Source organism: Pristiophorus japonicus, chromosome 18, assembly GCF_044704955.1.
Source record: "Pristiophorus japonicus isolate sPriJap1 chromosome 18, sPriJap1.hap1, whole genome shotgun sequence".
In the NCBI taxonomy this organism is placed as follows: Eukaryota; Metazoa; Chordata; class Chondrichthyes; family Pristiophoridae; genus Pristiophorus; species Pristiophorus japonicus.
Window position 1 is genome coordinate 21,789,868 of NC_091994.1, and position 17,926 is coordinate 21,807,793.

Genomic DNA, 17,926 nt, shown 5'->3' on the forward strand with positions numbered 1-17,926 from the left:
TATTGGCCGAGATTTATGAAGTTTGAAATTAATATAGCATAAGAACATAAGAAATAGGAACAGGAGTAGGCCATACGGCCCCTCGAGCCTGCTCCACCATTCAATAAGACCATGGCTGATCTGATCATGGACTCAGCTCCACTTCCCCGCCCACTCCCAATAACCCCTTAAACCCCTTATCGTTTAAGAAATTGTCTATTTCTGTCTTAAATTTATTCAATGTCCTAGCTTCCACAGCTCTCTGAGGCAGCGAATTCCACAGATTTACAACCCTCTGAAAGAAGTAATTTCTCCTCATCTCTGTTTTAAATGGGCGGCCCCTTATTCGAAGATCATGCCCTCTAGTTCTAGTCTCCCCCATCAGTAGAAACATCCTCTCTGCATCCACCTTGTCAAGCCCCCTCATAATCTTATACGTTTCGATAAGATCACCTCTCACTCTTCTGAATTCCAATGAGTAGAGGCCCAACCTACTCAACCTTTCCTCATAAGTCAAACCCCTCATTCCCAGAATCAACCTAGTGAACCTTCTCTGAACTGCCTCCAAAGCAAGTATATCCTTTCGTAAATATGGAAACCAAAACTGCACGCAGTATTCTAGGTGTAGCCTCACCAATACTTTATATAGCTGTAGCAAGACTTCCCTGCTTTTATACTCCACCCACTTTGCAATAAAGTCTAAGATACCATTGGCCTTCCTGATCACTTGCTGTACCTGCATGCTATCCTTTTGTGTTTCATGCACAAGTACCCCCAGGTCCCGCTGTACGGCTGCACTTTGCAATCTTTCTCCATTTAAGTAATAACTTGCTCTTTGATTTTTTTCTGCCAAAGTGCATGACCTCACACTTTCCAACATTATACTCCATCTGCCAAATCTTTGCCCACTCACTTAGCCTGTCCATGTTCTTTTGCAGATTTTTTGTGTCCTCCTCACACATTGCTTTTCCTCCCATCTTTGTATCGTCAGCAAACTTGGCTACGTTACACTCAGTCCCTTCTTTCAAGTCGTTAATATAGATTGTAAATATTGGGGTCCCAGCACTGATCCCTTAAATTTTTATTGAGGTTGGTACAATAAAGGAACTTATGAATAAAATAGCAATTCTGTAATTATAAAATTATTAGAATTCTGTACATTTTGTAATTATTAGAATTATGTACATTTTATAATTATTAGAATTCTGTACATTGTATAATTATTTGGGGGTTCCATTGTGAATCATTAGGGAATTCCCTTCATAAATGATTTCAATTGAATTCTCCTTCGTCATTGGGGTCCCAGGGATGCTTCCAAACTGCCTGCGTCCCTGGGATCCGAGGGCCATTATGGAGCCGTCCGCCCCGAGGCCTGAGACCGCAACTCTTTGCAGCCTGGACGCCAAGAGGTAATTTTGTAGATCGGAGGCATTCTCCAGAGGTACGCCTCCAACCACAAATTCTAGGCCAATGTTAATTCTGCAATGGAAGGTCTCTCGGTAGTCAGAAACAGTTGTCACAGTATTAGTGATACTGCAGTCCTAATAGTCTTATTAATAGTTCTAATCTCGCCCATAAAAGCTTAAAACATTCCTGTTCACAGATAATGGTGGATATGTGATTTTTATCCTCAGTGCAAGTAGGTTCCATGCCAATTATGGGGTCTCCAAGTTTCAAATGCATACACAATAAATGAATATTTCTGTTACTGGTTCTCAAACCCCAATCTCCTAGTTACACTTGTACTATTCACTTCTGCTAGGTAGAATCTCTTGTTAAATGAGAGCATCTGTCTTTCCAATTTTCCTCCCTCCTCTCAAGTGGACTTCGACTCATGCTGTTTTTTAAAATTAATTGTTCACAGGATGTCGGTGTCGCTGACAAGGCCAGCATTTATTGCCCATCCCTAATTGCCCTTGAGAAGGTGGTGGTGAGTCACTTTCTTGAACCGCTATAGTCCTTATGGTGAAGTTACTCTCACACTGGTTTGGTACAACTGAGTAGGCTAGTTCAGAGAGCAGTCAAGAGCCAACCACATTGCTGTGGGTCTGGACTCACGTTTAGGCCAGACCAGGTAAGGATGGCCGGTTTCCTTCCCTAAAGGACATTAGTGAGCTAGTTGGGTTTTTACAACAATCCGATAGTTTCATGATCACCATTATTGATACTTGTTTTTAATTCCAGATTTATTTAATTGAATTTTAAACTACCAGCTGCCGTGGTGTGACTTGAACTCACGTCTCCAGATTATTAGTCCAGGTCTCTGGATTATTAGTCCAGTGACAGAACCACTATGCTACCGTTCCCCATGGCGAACGAAGCTATGATTGCCAGCAATCTCTGGTAACCCCCGCAAATGGCCACTGTTAAAATAAAAACATAAGAAATATGAGTAGGATTGGCCATTCGGCTCTTCGCGCCTGCTCCACCACTCAATAAGATCATGGCTGATCTTCTACCTCAACTCCGCCTTCCAGCACTATCCCCATAACCATTGACTCCCTTAATGTACAAAAATCTAATGATCTTTGTCTTGAATATACCCAATGACTGAGCATCCACAGCCCTCTGGGGTAGAGAACTCCAAAGATTCACAACCCTTCATGTATGAGTATAGACCATGAATGCCAACCATCTATTCAAACCAGCAGAGGGGCATCAGAGCAGAGCCCAATCCTATTCTCGCCCAATGTTCACACAGGAAGGGCCATTGAATAATAATCAAGAATGTAACTTATTTTCTCCCTCCCCAGTCTAGAGGCATTGAGCCCAATTTTGATGCCCCCATTGTTACCTCAACTGACATCAGCTACCTCAGCACAGAGAGTTTGAACCTGGAACCTTCCTGGTCTCTATGGCTCAGAAGCATCCCTGATGGCTCTCTTACCCACTGGTGCATCTGATTTTCTTCGTGTTTGTATTTAAAGTTACACCCAGTTACATTTCACCATCACTTTCTTATTGCCGTGTGTGCTGTGTATTTTTGTATTTTCATACTCATGTGGGTTGGCAGCTGTGGTAATCTTTTCCACATTTCTACAACTGTAATGTTGCAATGGCTTAGTGACCGTTTTCTCCACTTTTCCTGTTTTCAATAGTATAGAAAAATGTTGTAAAATATCATTTTTGAAAGCTAACTGAAACACTGATAGTCTAAATATTTGGTGCCTGGGGATAGCCAACACATTGTCTGAAATGCAATTTTTATTCCTACTCATGACATTGAGTAATGCACCCGTGCTACATCATCACCAGTTATCCAGTTCACCTCAAAGATAGACACAGGAAGCATACTTCACAAAGAGGCATTAGATATCTTCCAATTATCCACAAATATACAGCACATTAATGTAAGTTAATGGTTTTTAATTTCTGAAAGACTCCCAATATTGCTGAATCCATAGCAGAGGTGTTGCAATGCTGATGCATAGTACTGATGCACAGTGCAGGCTACACAGCTTAAAGCAAATCTCAAGAGCCCAACTTCTATGATGAAATTTGCTCTGTGAACGGACTCCATTTTGTTTCTATAGCATTGCATTGCCTTTCAAAGAGAATGATAGCCAGAAGAGCAACATTTTAAATGCAGCTTCAGGTTCCTCTAGCACTAAACTTTACAAACCGCAATGCGTCACTGGGATTGGCATTCAGGAATGGGAAGGTTGCTGCTCCCTGTCCAACGTAATGAGAGTCAGTCGTTGATGCACCTACTATATACATCACCCAAGCACCTCTGTTCCGTCCTTGAGACTTGACAGGGTTGCCTTTAGCTGGCTGCTTTGCCAGTATGGGAAACCAATATCCATCTTAGGCAACATAGATCATAACTATATTTTAATAACTTTTTGTGGGAGAGGGGATTGTGGAGTCCGCTGGCTGACACACACCGACAGGTTTCAGGATGGCTCGAGGATCGAGTGAGAAAGTGCACAGGTTCTCGGACACGGCACTGGAGGTCGTGATGGAGGAGGTCCAGAGGAGGAAGAATATCCTGTAACCGCAGGATCCTCCCAGAGACGTGTTCTGTTTGAAGATTCAAATCGATTTTACGTCAAACAGGGCAAAGTTTTAGATCACAGCAGGTGGTGAAAATGTGAATTACTCATAACAGCAATTCCTACTAAGAACGCCTTTTTGTTGGAAAATTCCACTTATATTTAAATTTAATTTTTTCATGATCTCATGATAAGGAAACAGTTAAGTGGCAAACAGCTTATTCCCTTAAAAGGTGTCAACTGTGCTTCTGTGCAATGTAGGCTTGTCAAAGCCACTATACTTGAGCGATCTTGATTTCCTGTCTCATACACCTTGCTGTCACATTGACTTTTTGCATTTCATTTCATTGTTCTTTGTAGAAGAGATCATAAGAATACTACTGGGTATAATTACACACATTCCAACCGAGAAAACTTGCACCAGTTCAAAAAATTACACAGCCCCCAAAAAGTTAACACTTGAAGATCAGACCTTTTTTACAAACCTATGAAATGTAAAAACAAGTAGCTACATGGGCGATGCAATTAAAGCTGCAAGTATGGCCAACATTCTTCACTTGTAATGGAGGGAAAATAAACATAGTCATGGAAGTCTGAAAGGGAAAATTCAGACGTCAAAGGCACTAAATTTGTGATACATTTCTGAAGGAGGGACCAGGAGGCAAGTTTGAGGGGGCAATTTTTGGCTGCTTCTTCAGGCACTAAATAACCACCAAAGTGGCCAAGATGGGGTCTTGAGATGCCACATCGGTTTAGCCTGCGTTTAGCACACGGCGCCATCTTGGTAAAGGATTGAAGCTTACACTAGGAACGGCCGCCTGGAAAATCGTTATGGAGCTGATGGCTACTTAAATGGCCTGCTAGCGTGCATTAATGAGGCTACATAGCATTTAGGTGGATAACGCTTCAAGTAACACCCTCACCTAACAGCGACCAGCTGATTGGGAGTAAACAAGTCGTTGCTGAGAATTTCAAGCACTACTTAAAGGTACATCGTCTTTTACTGTTCACTTTTGGAGGACTTTTGAAAAACATCGGGAGACTTTCTGGGACACTTTGTCAAGACTTCACCAATACTGGAATAACATTTATTCGAGACTTCTAGGCCTTCACCTGAAAAATGTGAGTGCTGTACTACTCTATCTTATTGGACACCTTATAGGAGTCGCCAGGAGAAAGGGAGTGAGTGGTCATGGGCATCTTGCTAGGAGTCCCCCTTGGTCTGCAGGAGAAATGGGAGGAGGACATGAGGCCAGACAGGTCAGCATCAGCTGCTGCAGGAGAGAGGGACAGGAGGGTGAGGCGGGCTCCTTCTCCACTGTGGGTACAGGACGTTCCTCCTCCCCCGGACCTCCTCCACCTTTGACTCCTAGTGCCGCGTCCGAGAACTTGTGCGCCCTCTCCCTCAGTCCCTGAGCCATCCTGAAACCTGCCACTGTGTGTCAGCCAGCGTAGTGCACGCCTTCAGTGGAGCTACATAACCCGCTCCACGGAAATTGCTTCTAATCAGCGCTTGAGTGCTAAACCTGCAGGTGTCTGTTTAAGCGCTTCCAGGCAAGTTCAAATTATAGTAATCAGCGATTAGGTATAAACTTGTGGGCTAATACCAGACTTTCAAACAGGCATGTCTTATTAGCACGGCACCCATTTAGTGCCTGCTTTTCTCAGCAAAATAACCTCCTGAAGTTGTGCAGTAAAAAATGTGCATTCTGGTTCATTTTAAGCATTTATATACTTCACAACAAAGTAATGTTTGGAATTTAAAACAGGCAAACCAGATCATTCCAAAAGTTACCCTAATGGTCAGTTTCCACATCCAACCCCACTGCCCCAGTTCACAGAGGCATTCCCACTCCCCTCCGCCCCCTCCAGACACAGTGCCCCAGCCAACTTGCCATTCTTTCACTCTCTGACATTGTCCTTCTTCCAGTTCATACTGGTATTCCTCCTCCTGCGACCCACACGCCCGCCCCCCCCTCAATTCAACCTGGTGCTCTTCCTCCCCTCCAACCCAGTGCAAACTCGTACACTTTTCCCATTTCTCAATCTCTTTCCCTCCCACCCCAATGCATGCTGGCACTCTCCTGCCCTACTCCCTCACAGTCAACCATGACATTCTTCTACCTCCCTTATCCCAAAGTGTCACTCCCAGCTTCTCCCCTCTTCCCCTCCCCACCCTAACCACCACTCCTAGCTTCAGCCCGTCCCTCTCTTCATTGCTCCATTCCTCTCCCCTCTCCATCTTCTCTTCATTGCTGTCTGTTTCCTCATTCCCTACCCTCTTCATTGTTCTCCATATTCCCCTTCCTTCTCTTTATTGCCATCCACTTCCCTCTCCTTTCATTTCTTTATTAATTCGGCTCTTCGGTACCATCCATTTTCCTTCCTCTATTTTTCATTGGCACTCATTTCCCTTCTTCTCTTTCCCTTCAGTGCTGCTCCAACTGAGCCCTACTGCTAATGAAAAGGGATACCGTGCACTTGGAATTCCCGACAGTGACCTGAATCCCTCAAGCAGCAGGACACGAGGAGCAGTAAGTTCTGCAGCGAGTAGACCGTGCAACCCACGCAATGGGCCTGAGTAGCTCCAGATTTATTTGGCAGTATTCAGTATCATTGTCTTATAAAATGTAGGGGTCCCAAACAGAGAATATTTGCATGAGACCCCAGCAAGGCAAACATCAGACCATAACCCCTGCCCCAACTTTTTTTTCCTGTTTTTTTTCCTGTTTTTTCTGTGTTTTTCTCTCCTTCCCATGGCAGCTGTTTAGACGCAGCTTTTGATTCTTAACTTGTCCCATTACCATCTCCTTTTGCCTTGCACCATCAGCCCTTTTGTCATTTAATCTCTCCTGCCTTCCACCCTATCACAGACCTTCCCTTCTGTTTTTTCCTCCCTTCCCCCTTTCCCTGCCTCTGTACTTGCTTAAAAACTTTTTCCAGTTCTGACGAAGGGTCATCGACCTGAAACGTTAACTCTGTTTCTCTCCCCACAGATGCTGCCTGACCTGCCGAATATGTCCAGCATTTTCTGTTTTTATTCCCATGACAGTGACCTACTTTAAAAAGAATGATTCAAGTGAGACAAAAAGCAGCATGGCAGTTTCTCCCTCCCCAAAGTTATATTGGTATCCTGTGATGCTCCAACAGCCTGGCAAAGAGCTGTGTAAGTACATAGAAAAGCGTATGTTCAAGGTAAGCTGAATTGCCTGGGAAAGAAGTGGTCAAACAATTGAGGTTACCGCCAAGACAAAGTACTTCATTTCTGCCACCCACCCTCCATAATTTTTTTCGGAATCGAGAGTTAGGACAAATAGTCTGCGACTCCCCACCCCTCCCCAGCCCCCCCACCTTCAGCGCAATTTACACCAACCCTTTTCTGGGGGAGAGAGACTGGGGAGGGAGAGAGAGAGACTGGGGAGGGAAAGAGAGACTGGGGAAAAGGGGGGAGAGAGAGTTTCGGGAGAGGATGAGAAAGACTGGGGGTGGGGTGGGGGGAAGAGAGAGACTGGGGGTGGGGAGAGAGATCCTGGGGGGGAGAGAGAGGAAGAGAGAGAGTGGGGAGAGAGAGAGAGAGCGACTGGGGGAGAGAGAGAGAGAGAGAGTGGGGGGAGAGAGAGAGACTGGGGAGAGAGAAAGACTGGGGTGAGAGAGAGACGGGGAGAGAGAGAGACGGGGAGAGAGAGAGAGACTGGGGGGGGGGGGGAGAGAGAGACTGGGGGGAGAGAGAGAGAGACTGGGGGGAGAGAGAGAGACTGGGGGGGGAGAGAGAGAGAGAGAGAGAGACTGGGGGGAGAGGGACTGGGGGGAGAGGGAGAGACTGGGGAGAGAGAGAGACTGCGGGGGGGGGAGAGAGAGAGAGAGAGAGAGAGAGAGACTGGGGGGGAGAGAGGGAGAAACTGGGGGGGGTGGAGAGAGAGAGAGACTGGGGGGGAGAGAGAGAGAGAGTGAGAGAGACTGAGGGGGAGAGAGAGAGAGAGACTGGGGAGAGGGAGAGACTGGGGGGAGAGAGAGAGAGAGAGAGAGAGAGACTGGGGGGGGAGAGAGAGACTGGGGAGAGGGAGAGAGAGAGTGAGCGCCGGAGGGGGGGGGGGGCGGTGGAGGAAGAGAGAGACACACGTGTGGGGGAATCAGAAGGGAGAGAGGGAACTAATGGAAGACGGATCACGTTCTTACAACCGCCTACAAGGGACAACATTGGAGTGGATGATATCCAGAAGTCACGACTGTCACTATTCATTTCATACCCAATAAACCTGTTAACAATCCGCACACAATGCCCCATCTATGGTGTGGGGGGCTGGGGGGCGGTGGGGAGGAGGTAAGGCACTTTGGCTGGGGCAGGGATGTGTCCTTTCTGACTTCTGAAGTCAAAATCGATCCTGTTACAATTAGGCTGGGAGATTCCAGTTACACATTCCAGAGAAACTTCAGGGTGCGGCTTATCCTCCAAGGGGACCAATCAGCAATAGGTCATGTGATAATGGAGAGCCAATCAGAGAAACGGCTGCAATTTAGTTAGTACAAATAGGCGCATTCAACTTTTTCCCCCTTGCTAGTTCTACAGATGCGAGAAGTCTTCCCTTACCTCACCCAAGTAACCATTCTTCTCATGCCTACACAATAAGTGTTAGCTGACTATTTGGCTACGAAAGGTATCAGAGAAAAGCCTGACCCTCTTCTAACGCAATATCCACTCATGCACATTCCAGCAGGAGTCACATGACATTGATCAGGAGCTGTGGCTGATCTACCCCCTTCCTAAACAAATTCCCACTGATATACATGATCGAAAGGGAATTGATTTAAAAACTTCTTTAATGAGGTTTAATGTCCCAAAACATGCACCAGTTTCTATTTTACATTCAGATTAAGTTTGCTTATGCCTGGCATTTATGTGTTTATATTTCTGCTTTTGTACCCATTTATCTGTTTGTTTCTGTGTATCTGTAAATATTTGGGCATCGTCAATACTTGGCACCAAATTTCACAAATCCAATCCTATCAACATTAGAGATATTCCTTTTTCCTCAAGTTATAACCTGAGGGAGGGATGTTAGTGCTGGAGAATTTGGGGCATCAAGTGTCGGCTTCAAACAGAGCGAGATATGGTATAGCACTGTTAGATGAAGAGTAAAGCCCCCAACATGTGGCCCTAACTACGTACCTCAGCCCCAACCTCAAAATAGCACCCCCTACTGCACCTGTGTGGCATCTTTACATTTCTACATCAGCTACTTTATGGTTGATCTGTTGTGGGATTTCTAATTTAGTGCCAGTTCATGCTGCATTAAGAATTGTTTGTGCTCTAGGAACTGGATCAAGATTCCCTACCACAGAGAGTTGTTGATGCCAGTTCATTGGATATATTCAAGAGGGAGTTAGATATGGCACTTACGACTAAAGGGATCAAGTGATATGGAGAGAAAGCAGGAAAGGGGTACTGAGGGAATGATCAGCCATGATCTTATTGAATGGTGGTGCAGGCTCGAAGGGCCGAATGGCCTACTCCCGCATCTATTTTCTATGTTTCTATTTTCTATGTTATGTTATGTCTGTAATGTACTTATGAATAACTCCACGAGGCAATGTGTTGTACTCAAACTGTAGTCACCTTGGTCCTTTATTCGTAACTCCAGAGTGAGGCACAAGCATGGTGGGCAGCCTTTATACTGGGCCTTGCACACCTATGCAGGTGACCCTCAGGTCTCCCACCGCAATGCCCTCTGGTGGACAGCCTCTGCCACAGGAGCAGGAAACCCCGGTCTCCACCAGTTGCACAGTCTAGTGGTGCCAGCATAGTATATACACAGTGTAAACCTTATTGATAGTACATCAGGTAAACAAGTCACCATCTTATGCAACTATACAGTGACTACACAGCGAGTATATCTATGGTCTGCATATATAACATCACTCTCCCCCAAATCCTTTGCACTATGTGCTCTGGCTTAGCTCTCCCCAGACTTAAGGGCCAATAGCCCTTGCACCTTGGCTGTGCTTTGGCTTGGCTCTCTCCCTGTTAACCTCCAAGTCCTTTTGCCACAACATTGGATAGTGGTTATCAGTTTGGATGGTTGGATGTTGCAGTGGAGGTTCCAGTGGGTTTTGGGTGTGATCCATGTGTATGTCCATGGCTACATACATCCATTTCCCCCACCCCCCCACAGAGAGATCATGCAGTAGGCCCGTTACATTAACATACAGGATCAGACACAGTGCAAGTACAAAGAAAGGAAGTTACAGTTTGTATCGTGACACCTTGGTTCAGTGATTTACATTCGTTACGTTTTGCGGTCGTGCGCCAGGATTAGGTAGATTGCATTCATGGTTCCGTCATGTTAAGCACTGAGGTAGCAGTACAGGTATGCGAGGACGCAGGTTCCAGAGCAACCAGACAGGGTCCCAGTCGTCTGATAGCGGCGCTGCAAACCAAGCCAGGACTAGGAGCCTTTGCCGTTGCCTAGTGGTGGACAGAGCCATAGATATGTGTGGCCTCTCTGTCCTCCTTTGAGGGCTGCATCTGCCTGCTCTCTAACGGTGTTGGGAACCTGGCTGTTCCAAGTCCTCGTTGGTTCTGATCTTTCACTCCCAGACACGGCTAAGGTAGCGACTGGGTCTGGGGGCTGCACTGTCTCCACCTGGATGGTGGGTAATGGCGGCCAACTGCGCGTATTGGCGCCGTTTTCATTTCCATGTCCGTGGCGAATAGTGCCATCGGGTGCCTACTGCGTGGGATAGACCTGGGGCAGGGTTTCAGGATCAGTGCCTTCACCCTCCTGAGGTCGCTGGCGTTTAACTTGTGGGGGACACCTGGGGAAAGGCATCAGGATCAGTGTCTTTACCCTCCCGAATTCGCTCGCTTGCTACTTTTGGGAACACTCTATTCCCGACATCTCGCAACAACATTTTGCTCTTTACATTAGGAATAGTACCAACATCTCGCAACAACATTTTGTTCACAATTTTAATCAGTTCGTTACACTGATTGCCATGCATACAATATTTCTTTAAGTTCAGTTGATTGCAGGTCTCCTTTAAGAGAACCCTGCCGGCTTTACCCCAATCAAATCCTTTGTTAGATATCACGTGTTGGTCCCTCAGCATTGCACCTCGTGATATGGCCGTGGCCATCTTTTTTTTAGCCACGCTGCACCTCGCTGCAGCAGGGACACCATCTTGCCTCTGTCCTCGAGGTCGACTGCCTTGATCCTTCTCTCCCGCGATTCTGCCACAAAAGCTGGAAGAGTGCCTGTTAATTCGATCTTCCTCCCCAGGAGTCCTGCCACTGGAGCCGGAAAGGTACTTTTAGGTCGTTCCGGTCGGATCATTGCCACGCAGTCGTGATGGATGGTCTGTGCCTCAGGTTCTGCGCTGGTCTGTTCTCTGGTGCCTGGCCCAAGCAAAGGTGAGGTTTTGCTCTGCCTCTGAGCACGAGGGACATCGATTGCTGGATTGAAGAGGTCTTCCTATTTCCACTGGATCTTCCCCATCCATCTTCTTTCGAGTAGCGTTGGACCATCACCTGCAACAAAATACAGAGGTAACTTGTGCAGCACGCCATTATGCATTACACTTATATCCGCACTACCAAGACTGGGATCAGCTCCTTGGTGTAAGTGTGCAACTTTTCCTGTATTGGAAGCAGCTTGGGTCGTTTTTCGTTCCATAGCCTCTCAAAGGCATCCTGGCTCATCACTGACTGGCTCGCTCCCGTGTCCACCTCCATGAAGACTGGAACGCCATTTATCTCGACTTCCATCTTCACTGGAGGACAATCGGTGGTGCAGGTACACACTCCATACACTTCTTCTTGGGACTGAGCTGTCTCTTTGGCCAAATCATCATACTCCCCGCTGGATTCAAAGTCATCTACCGACTCCTCTGCTAGACTGTGAATCGTATTTCTTTTACAGATACGCTGGAGGTGGCCCTTTGTGTTATAGGCTTTGTATACGTACTCAGTAAACCGACACTGGTGAGCCCTATGGTTTCCTCCGCAATACCAGCATGGTGCTACTCGATTAACATCCCTCGACAGACTCTTGAGTTCTGGAACTCTGAGGTCTGTGCTCTCTGCCCTGGGAAGAGCCAAGTTCTACAGTCTTCCCTGTGAAAGGCACCATTCTGTGTACAGTACTTACCAGATTTGAGTCCACAGGATGAATAATTAGCTTGGTGCTGCAGGTCGAGGTCATGAACGCCTGACTGATGCTGATGGCCTTCTGCAGGTTGACTGTGGTGTCAGCAGATAATAGCTTGTGAAAGACGCCCTCATAGCCAATTCCCATAATGAAGATGTCTCGCAATGCTTCGTTGAGGTGCCTGCCAAAATCACACAGTGCTGCAACTCTCCTGAGGTCGGCAGCATATATTGCAATCTCTTGGCCCTCAAGTCTGCGGTGAGTGTAGAATCTGTGCCTGGCCGTGAGGATGCTCTGTTTTGGTTTTAGTTGGTCGCGAATTAGTTAGTCAGCTCATCGTATGTCTTATACTTGGCCTTCGTGGGTGCCAGCAAGTCCCTGATGAGGCAGTAGACCTCGGGCCCACAACTGGTCAGCAGTATAGCCTTGCACTTCTCGCCAGTGTGTCCTTCTCCCTGCCAGGTCATTTGCCACGAAATATTGCTCGAGCCTTTCTGTGAAGGCATCCCAATCATCACCCTCTACGAGGTCTTTTAGTGTGCCAAAGGGAGCCATAATCGTGTGAAAATCCGTATTCGCGTCGCCAGTTGTTATGTCTGTAATGTACTTATGAATGACTCCACGAGGCAATGTGTTGTACTCAAACTGTAGTGACCTTGGTCCTTTATTCGTAACTCCAGAGCGAGGCACAAGCATGGTGAGCAGCCTTTTATACTGGGCCTTGCACACCTATGCAGGTGACCCTCAGGTCTCCCACCGCAGTGCCTTCTGGTGGACAGCCTCTGCCACAGGGGCAGGAAACCTCGGTTTCCACCAGTTGCACCCTCTAGTGGTGGCAGCATAGTATATACACAGTGTAAACCTTATTGATAGTACATCAGGTAACAAGTCTCCATCTTATGCAACTATGCAGTGACTACACAGAGAGTATATCTATAGTCTGCATATATAACAGGTCACACTCATGTTCTTTATAAAACATGATGCAGTAAGTGCTGCTTGTAACTGTACACATACTGGATGGTGTGGCTGTCACAACTTGGCTCAAACCTATCCTCACTCAAAAATGCAACCATGTGCACTTTCCAGTAAGGATTCAAGAAAGACTTACATTTATATAGCGCCTTTCACGACCACAAAGCGCTTTACAGCCAATGAAGTACTTTTGAAGTGTAATCACTGTTGTAATGTTGGAAACACGGCAGCCAATGTGTGCACAGCAAGCTCCCACAAACAGCAATGTGATAATGACCAGATAATCTGTTTTAATTATGTTGATTGAGGGATAAATATTGGCCAGGACACCGGAGATAACTCCCCTGCTCTTCTTCGAAATAGTTCCATGAGATCTTTTATGTCCACCTGAGAGAGCAGACAGCCCCTCGGTTTAACGTCTCATCCGAAAGATGCACCTCCGACAGTGTGGCACTCCTCAGCACTGCACTGGAAGTGTCAGCCTGGATTTATGTGCTCAAGTCCATGGAGTGGAATTTGAACCCACAACCTTCTGACACAGAGGCGACAGTGCTACCCACTGAGCCACAGCTGACACTCAAGAGGAAGAATGCAATCTAATTGTTCACTCCTTTAGCCCAGGGGCCATTAAGGTAGAAATGGTAACAGCCTGAGTACAGTCCTAATTCAGCAGGAATCAAAGCCAAGGCCATTGCTGCTTCACAAGCCCCTCATTTCCCTGTTCGCTGAAAACAAGGGGATAAATGCTAATGCCTCGGCCCGCATACAAAGGTGGGCACTTGCGCTATCAGCGTATGGCTACACCATCCGCCACAGACCAGGCACCGAGAACTGTGCAGATGCTCTCATTCGGCTACCATTGCCCACAACGGGGGTGGAAATGGCGCAGCCTGCAAACTTGTTGATGGTGGCGTAGCCCGCAGACTTGTTGATGGTCATGGAAACATTTGAAAATGATAAATCGCCTGTCACGGCCCACCAGATTAGGACTTGGAGCAGCCAAGATCCTCTGCTGTCCCTAGTAAAAAAACTGTGTACTGCATGGGAGCTGGGCCAGTATCCCCGTTTAAATGCAAGAGCTAATCAAGCCGTTCCAGCAGAGAAAGGACAAGCAGACTGCCTGTTGTGGGGTAACCGCGTAGTGCTACCCAAAAAGGACAGGGAGATGTTCATCTCGGATCTCCACAGCACTCACCCGGGTATAGTAATGATGAAAGCGATAGCCAGATCCCACGTGTGGTGGCCCGGTATCGACTCTGACCTAGAGTCCTGTGTACGGCAATGCAGTGTGTGTGTTCAGTTGAGCAACGCGCCCAGAGAGGCACCACTAAGTTTGTGGTCCTGGTCCTCCAGACCATGGTCGAGGATCCATGTCGACTATGTGGAACCATTTCTCGGTAAAATGTTCCTGGTGATGGTGGATGCTTTTTCAAAATGGATTGAATGTGAAATAATGTCGGGAAGCACAAGCACCGCCACCGCCACCATTGAAAGCCTGAGGGCCATGTTTGCCACCCACGGCCTGCCTGACATACTGGTCAGTGACAACGGGCCATGTTTCACCAGTGCCGAATTTAAAGAATTCATGACCCGCAATGGGATCAAACATGTCACCTCGGCCCCGTTAAACTAGCCTCCAATGGGCAGGCAGAGCGGGCAGTACAAACAATCAAACACAGCCTTAAATGAGTCACAGAAGGCTCACTCCAAACCCGCCTGTCCCGAGTACTGCTCAGCTACCACACAAGACCCCACTCGCTCACAGGGGTGCCCCCGGCTGAGCTACTCATGAAAAGGACACTTAAAACAGACTCTCGCTGGTCCACCCCAACCTGTATGATCAGGTAGAGAGCAGGCGGCAGCAACAAAATGTAAACGATGGTCGCGCCACTGTGTCACGGGAAATTGATCTGAATGACTCTGTGTATGTGTTAAACTATGGACATGGTCCCAAGTGGATCGCGGGCACGGTGATAGCTAAAGAAGGGAACAGGGTGTTTGTAGTCAAACTAGACAATGGACAAATTTGCAGAAAGCACCTGGACCAAATGAGGCTGCGGTTCACAGACTGCCCTGAACAACCCACAGCAGACACTATCTTTTTCGAGCCCGCAACACACACCCAAAGGATCAACAACACCACCCTGGACCATGAAATTGAACCCACCACGCCCAACAGCCCAGCAAGGCCAGGTTCACCCAGCAGCCCTGCAGGGCCAACAACACGCCAGCCCAGCGAGGGCACAGCCAACACACCAGAACACCAGAGAGACTGGATCAACTGGGCCTTTATACACTGGAGTTTAGAAGGATGAGAGGGGATCTCATAGAAACATATAAGATTCTGACGGGACAGGACAGGTTAGATGCGGGAAGAATGCTCCCGATGTTGGAGAAGTCCAGAATCAGGGGACACAGTCTTAGGATAAGGGGTAGGCCATTTAGGACTGAGATGAGGAGAAACTTCTTCACTCAGAGAGTTGTTAACCTGTGGAATTCCCTGCTGCAGAAAGTCGTTGATGCCAGTTCATTGGATATATTCAAGAGGGAGTTAGATGTGGCCCTTACGGCTAAAGGGATCAAGGGGTATGGAGAGAAAGCAGGAAAGGGGTACTGAGGGAATGATCAGCCATGATCTTATTGAATGGCGGTGCAGGCTCGAAGGGCCGAATGGCCTACTCCTGCACCTATTTTCTATGTTTCTATGTTTCTATGTTTCTATGTTTCTATACCATGCTGACAGTGCAGCCTCTCACTGAGCCATTGGAGCAGCATGCCATTCCTCTATTACATTCAATAAAAGAAAAAAACAAGGCGTAAAAGCTGCTTACGCAATTAATAATTGTCTTGACACAATTTCGTTGATGTCTTTTGTTAACTTATGGTTAGACCAAGGACACATGTCGAGATGGCAGTGTGATAGCAGCCTGAATCTATTTCCTCCCAAAGTTTATATCTCAGGCTGGTTTCCTTCCCCTTTGGTGAATACTATATATCATAACAGCTTCAAGATATAAATACAAACTTTATAATAAACAGATAAAATGTAAGAGTAAAGAACCTGACGCAGTTCCCAATTGCTAGTTGAAGATCTTTTTAAAACATGAATATTATATCACTGTATAAGTATCTGAATTGAAATTTCAGTTTAAATGTGCTTTATAAGCTTCTTTTTAACTAGTTATGCGCTACACACTTGCATTGTAACCCTGTGCAGAATGTTGATAAAATACAAAAAAAAAGTTTTTTTAAAAATGTAACTTATGAACTGACTCCACCTATTTTCTTGGTGTTACCTAAAATAGGTGTGGTGGTCTATCAGTGTCAGGGGCTGCGAGCCATTGGCTGCTGGCACTGCTTGGAACATCGTCTGATGGTTCTGGCTCAGAATCTTTCCTGATGATGAACTGGCCGACATCCAGACAGTGCCACCAACGACTGAACCCCCCTCGGGTCCCGCTGAGCGGATATTGCACACTTTATAACATCATTGTGTCGTTACCGTGAACAGACCCGCACTAAAATATTACAAAACTGCTTCCAAGCGGCGTTCGCTGCTAATGAAACATAACTGGCAAGCAAAAATGCACGATATTTAATACGACGATGTGGGTCTTGAGATTATCGCTGCGAGTTACAGAGTTACTGCTAGCATTTATTATGAACAATTAAACAGAGAGGGGGGAAGGCACATTTACTGAGTTTCTAGTTAAAAAAAAGACTTATCTCCCCAAGTTCCTTCTACCTACCGTGAGCCATACCTTTGGGCGGTTGGGTAGCAGGTCCAGGCCCGATTTTGATCTGGTTTTCTTGCCCCTCAGTCCTACAGTATAAGGACTGTAACTGCTTTTCCCAGTGCTACGCCTGCTCAGCATCTTTCTCGCAACTTGTCGCTCTCGTATATATACATATATATAGTTGCAAAATCTGATTACAAACTTCACAGAACTCGCTCACACACACACCCACAAATAAATAAGAGGGGATCTAAATATTCAAACGTTATCTGTTGCCAAATTTGCCAATGCATCACTATTAATTTGGGTTGAAAGGGATCCTGCTGATGTCCAGTTAAGCCTTCATCACTTCATTGCTTTCCGGCCAGCCCTACCCTGCCAGCTGAAACTGCAAGTGCCGTGTATTTTGCAACCTCCCCGAAAGATCATTTAAATACTCTCCTATGGGCCGGAGAGGATGCTTGCGACTTACAGATGTGCTGTGCGGTACGGGACTTCCTGTTCTGTTCTTCTTAGATATTGAAGGCGTTTTTATCAATTCCCTTTTCTTGCGAGAAAACATTTTCTTGCGAACGGCGAGTTGCTGTAACTTTTTTTCCTTTTTAATTGCTGGCTCCCTTCCTCCCCTCTGCCTTCCAGGACGGTCCGATCTCCCCCTCCCTCCCCTCGCCACCAGCGACTGCTTCAAACTTCTCGCTCTCGTTTCATTCCATCAACATTTCGCAGCTCAGTCGCGTTGCTCTGAAACCGCAGCTATCAGCCAGCGTGCAGAGAGAGAGAGAGAGCTGGTGACAGTAACCACATTCCGTTACTTTGTTCTCCCCTCTCTGAGCAGCCATGTGACACCCATCCACTCATCTCATTGGCTTCGAAACAGAAACATGCACCTCTTCATGTAACATTTCCATACATTACTCCACCTAATCTTTGTTGTATGACCTACCTAGGGCACCGCACACTGCACACACACATGTATCTATTCCATTTGCAGCCATCATCTTGTGCATTTGCTGTGCATGTTACGGAGGATAAAAGAAAGATTTGCATTTATATAGCGCCTTTCACGACCTCCGGGCGCCCCCCCCCCCAAAGCGCT

General features: G+C 46.7%; 1 protein-coding gene across 1 annotated transcript in view; it reads right to left on the reverse strand.

Annotated features, from left to right (window-relative positions):
* Positions 1 to 17,605, reverse strand: part of LOC139228589 (rho GTPase-activating protein 45-like) — a 247,193-nt gene extending 229,588 nt beyond the window's left edge. The window contains exon 1 of the mRNA XM_070859736.1: positions 17,303 to 17,605. Coding sequence (XP_070715837.1) covers positions 17,303 to 17,392 — 90 coding nt within the window. The 5' untranslated portion in view covers positions 17,393 to 17,605. The remainder of the gene's footprint in view (positions 1 to 17,302) is intronic.
* Between the last annotated feature and the right edge of the window lie 321 nt (positions 17,606 to 17,926).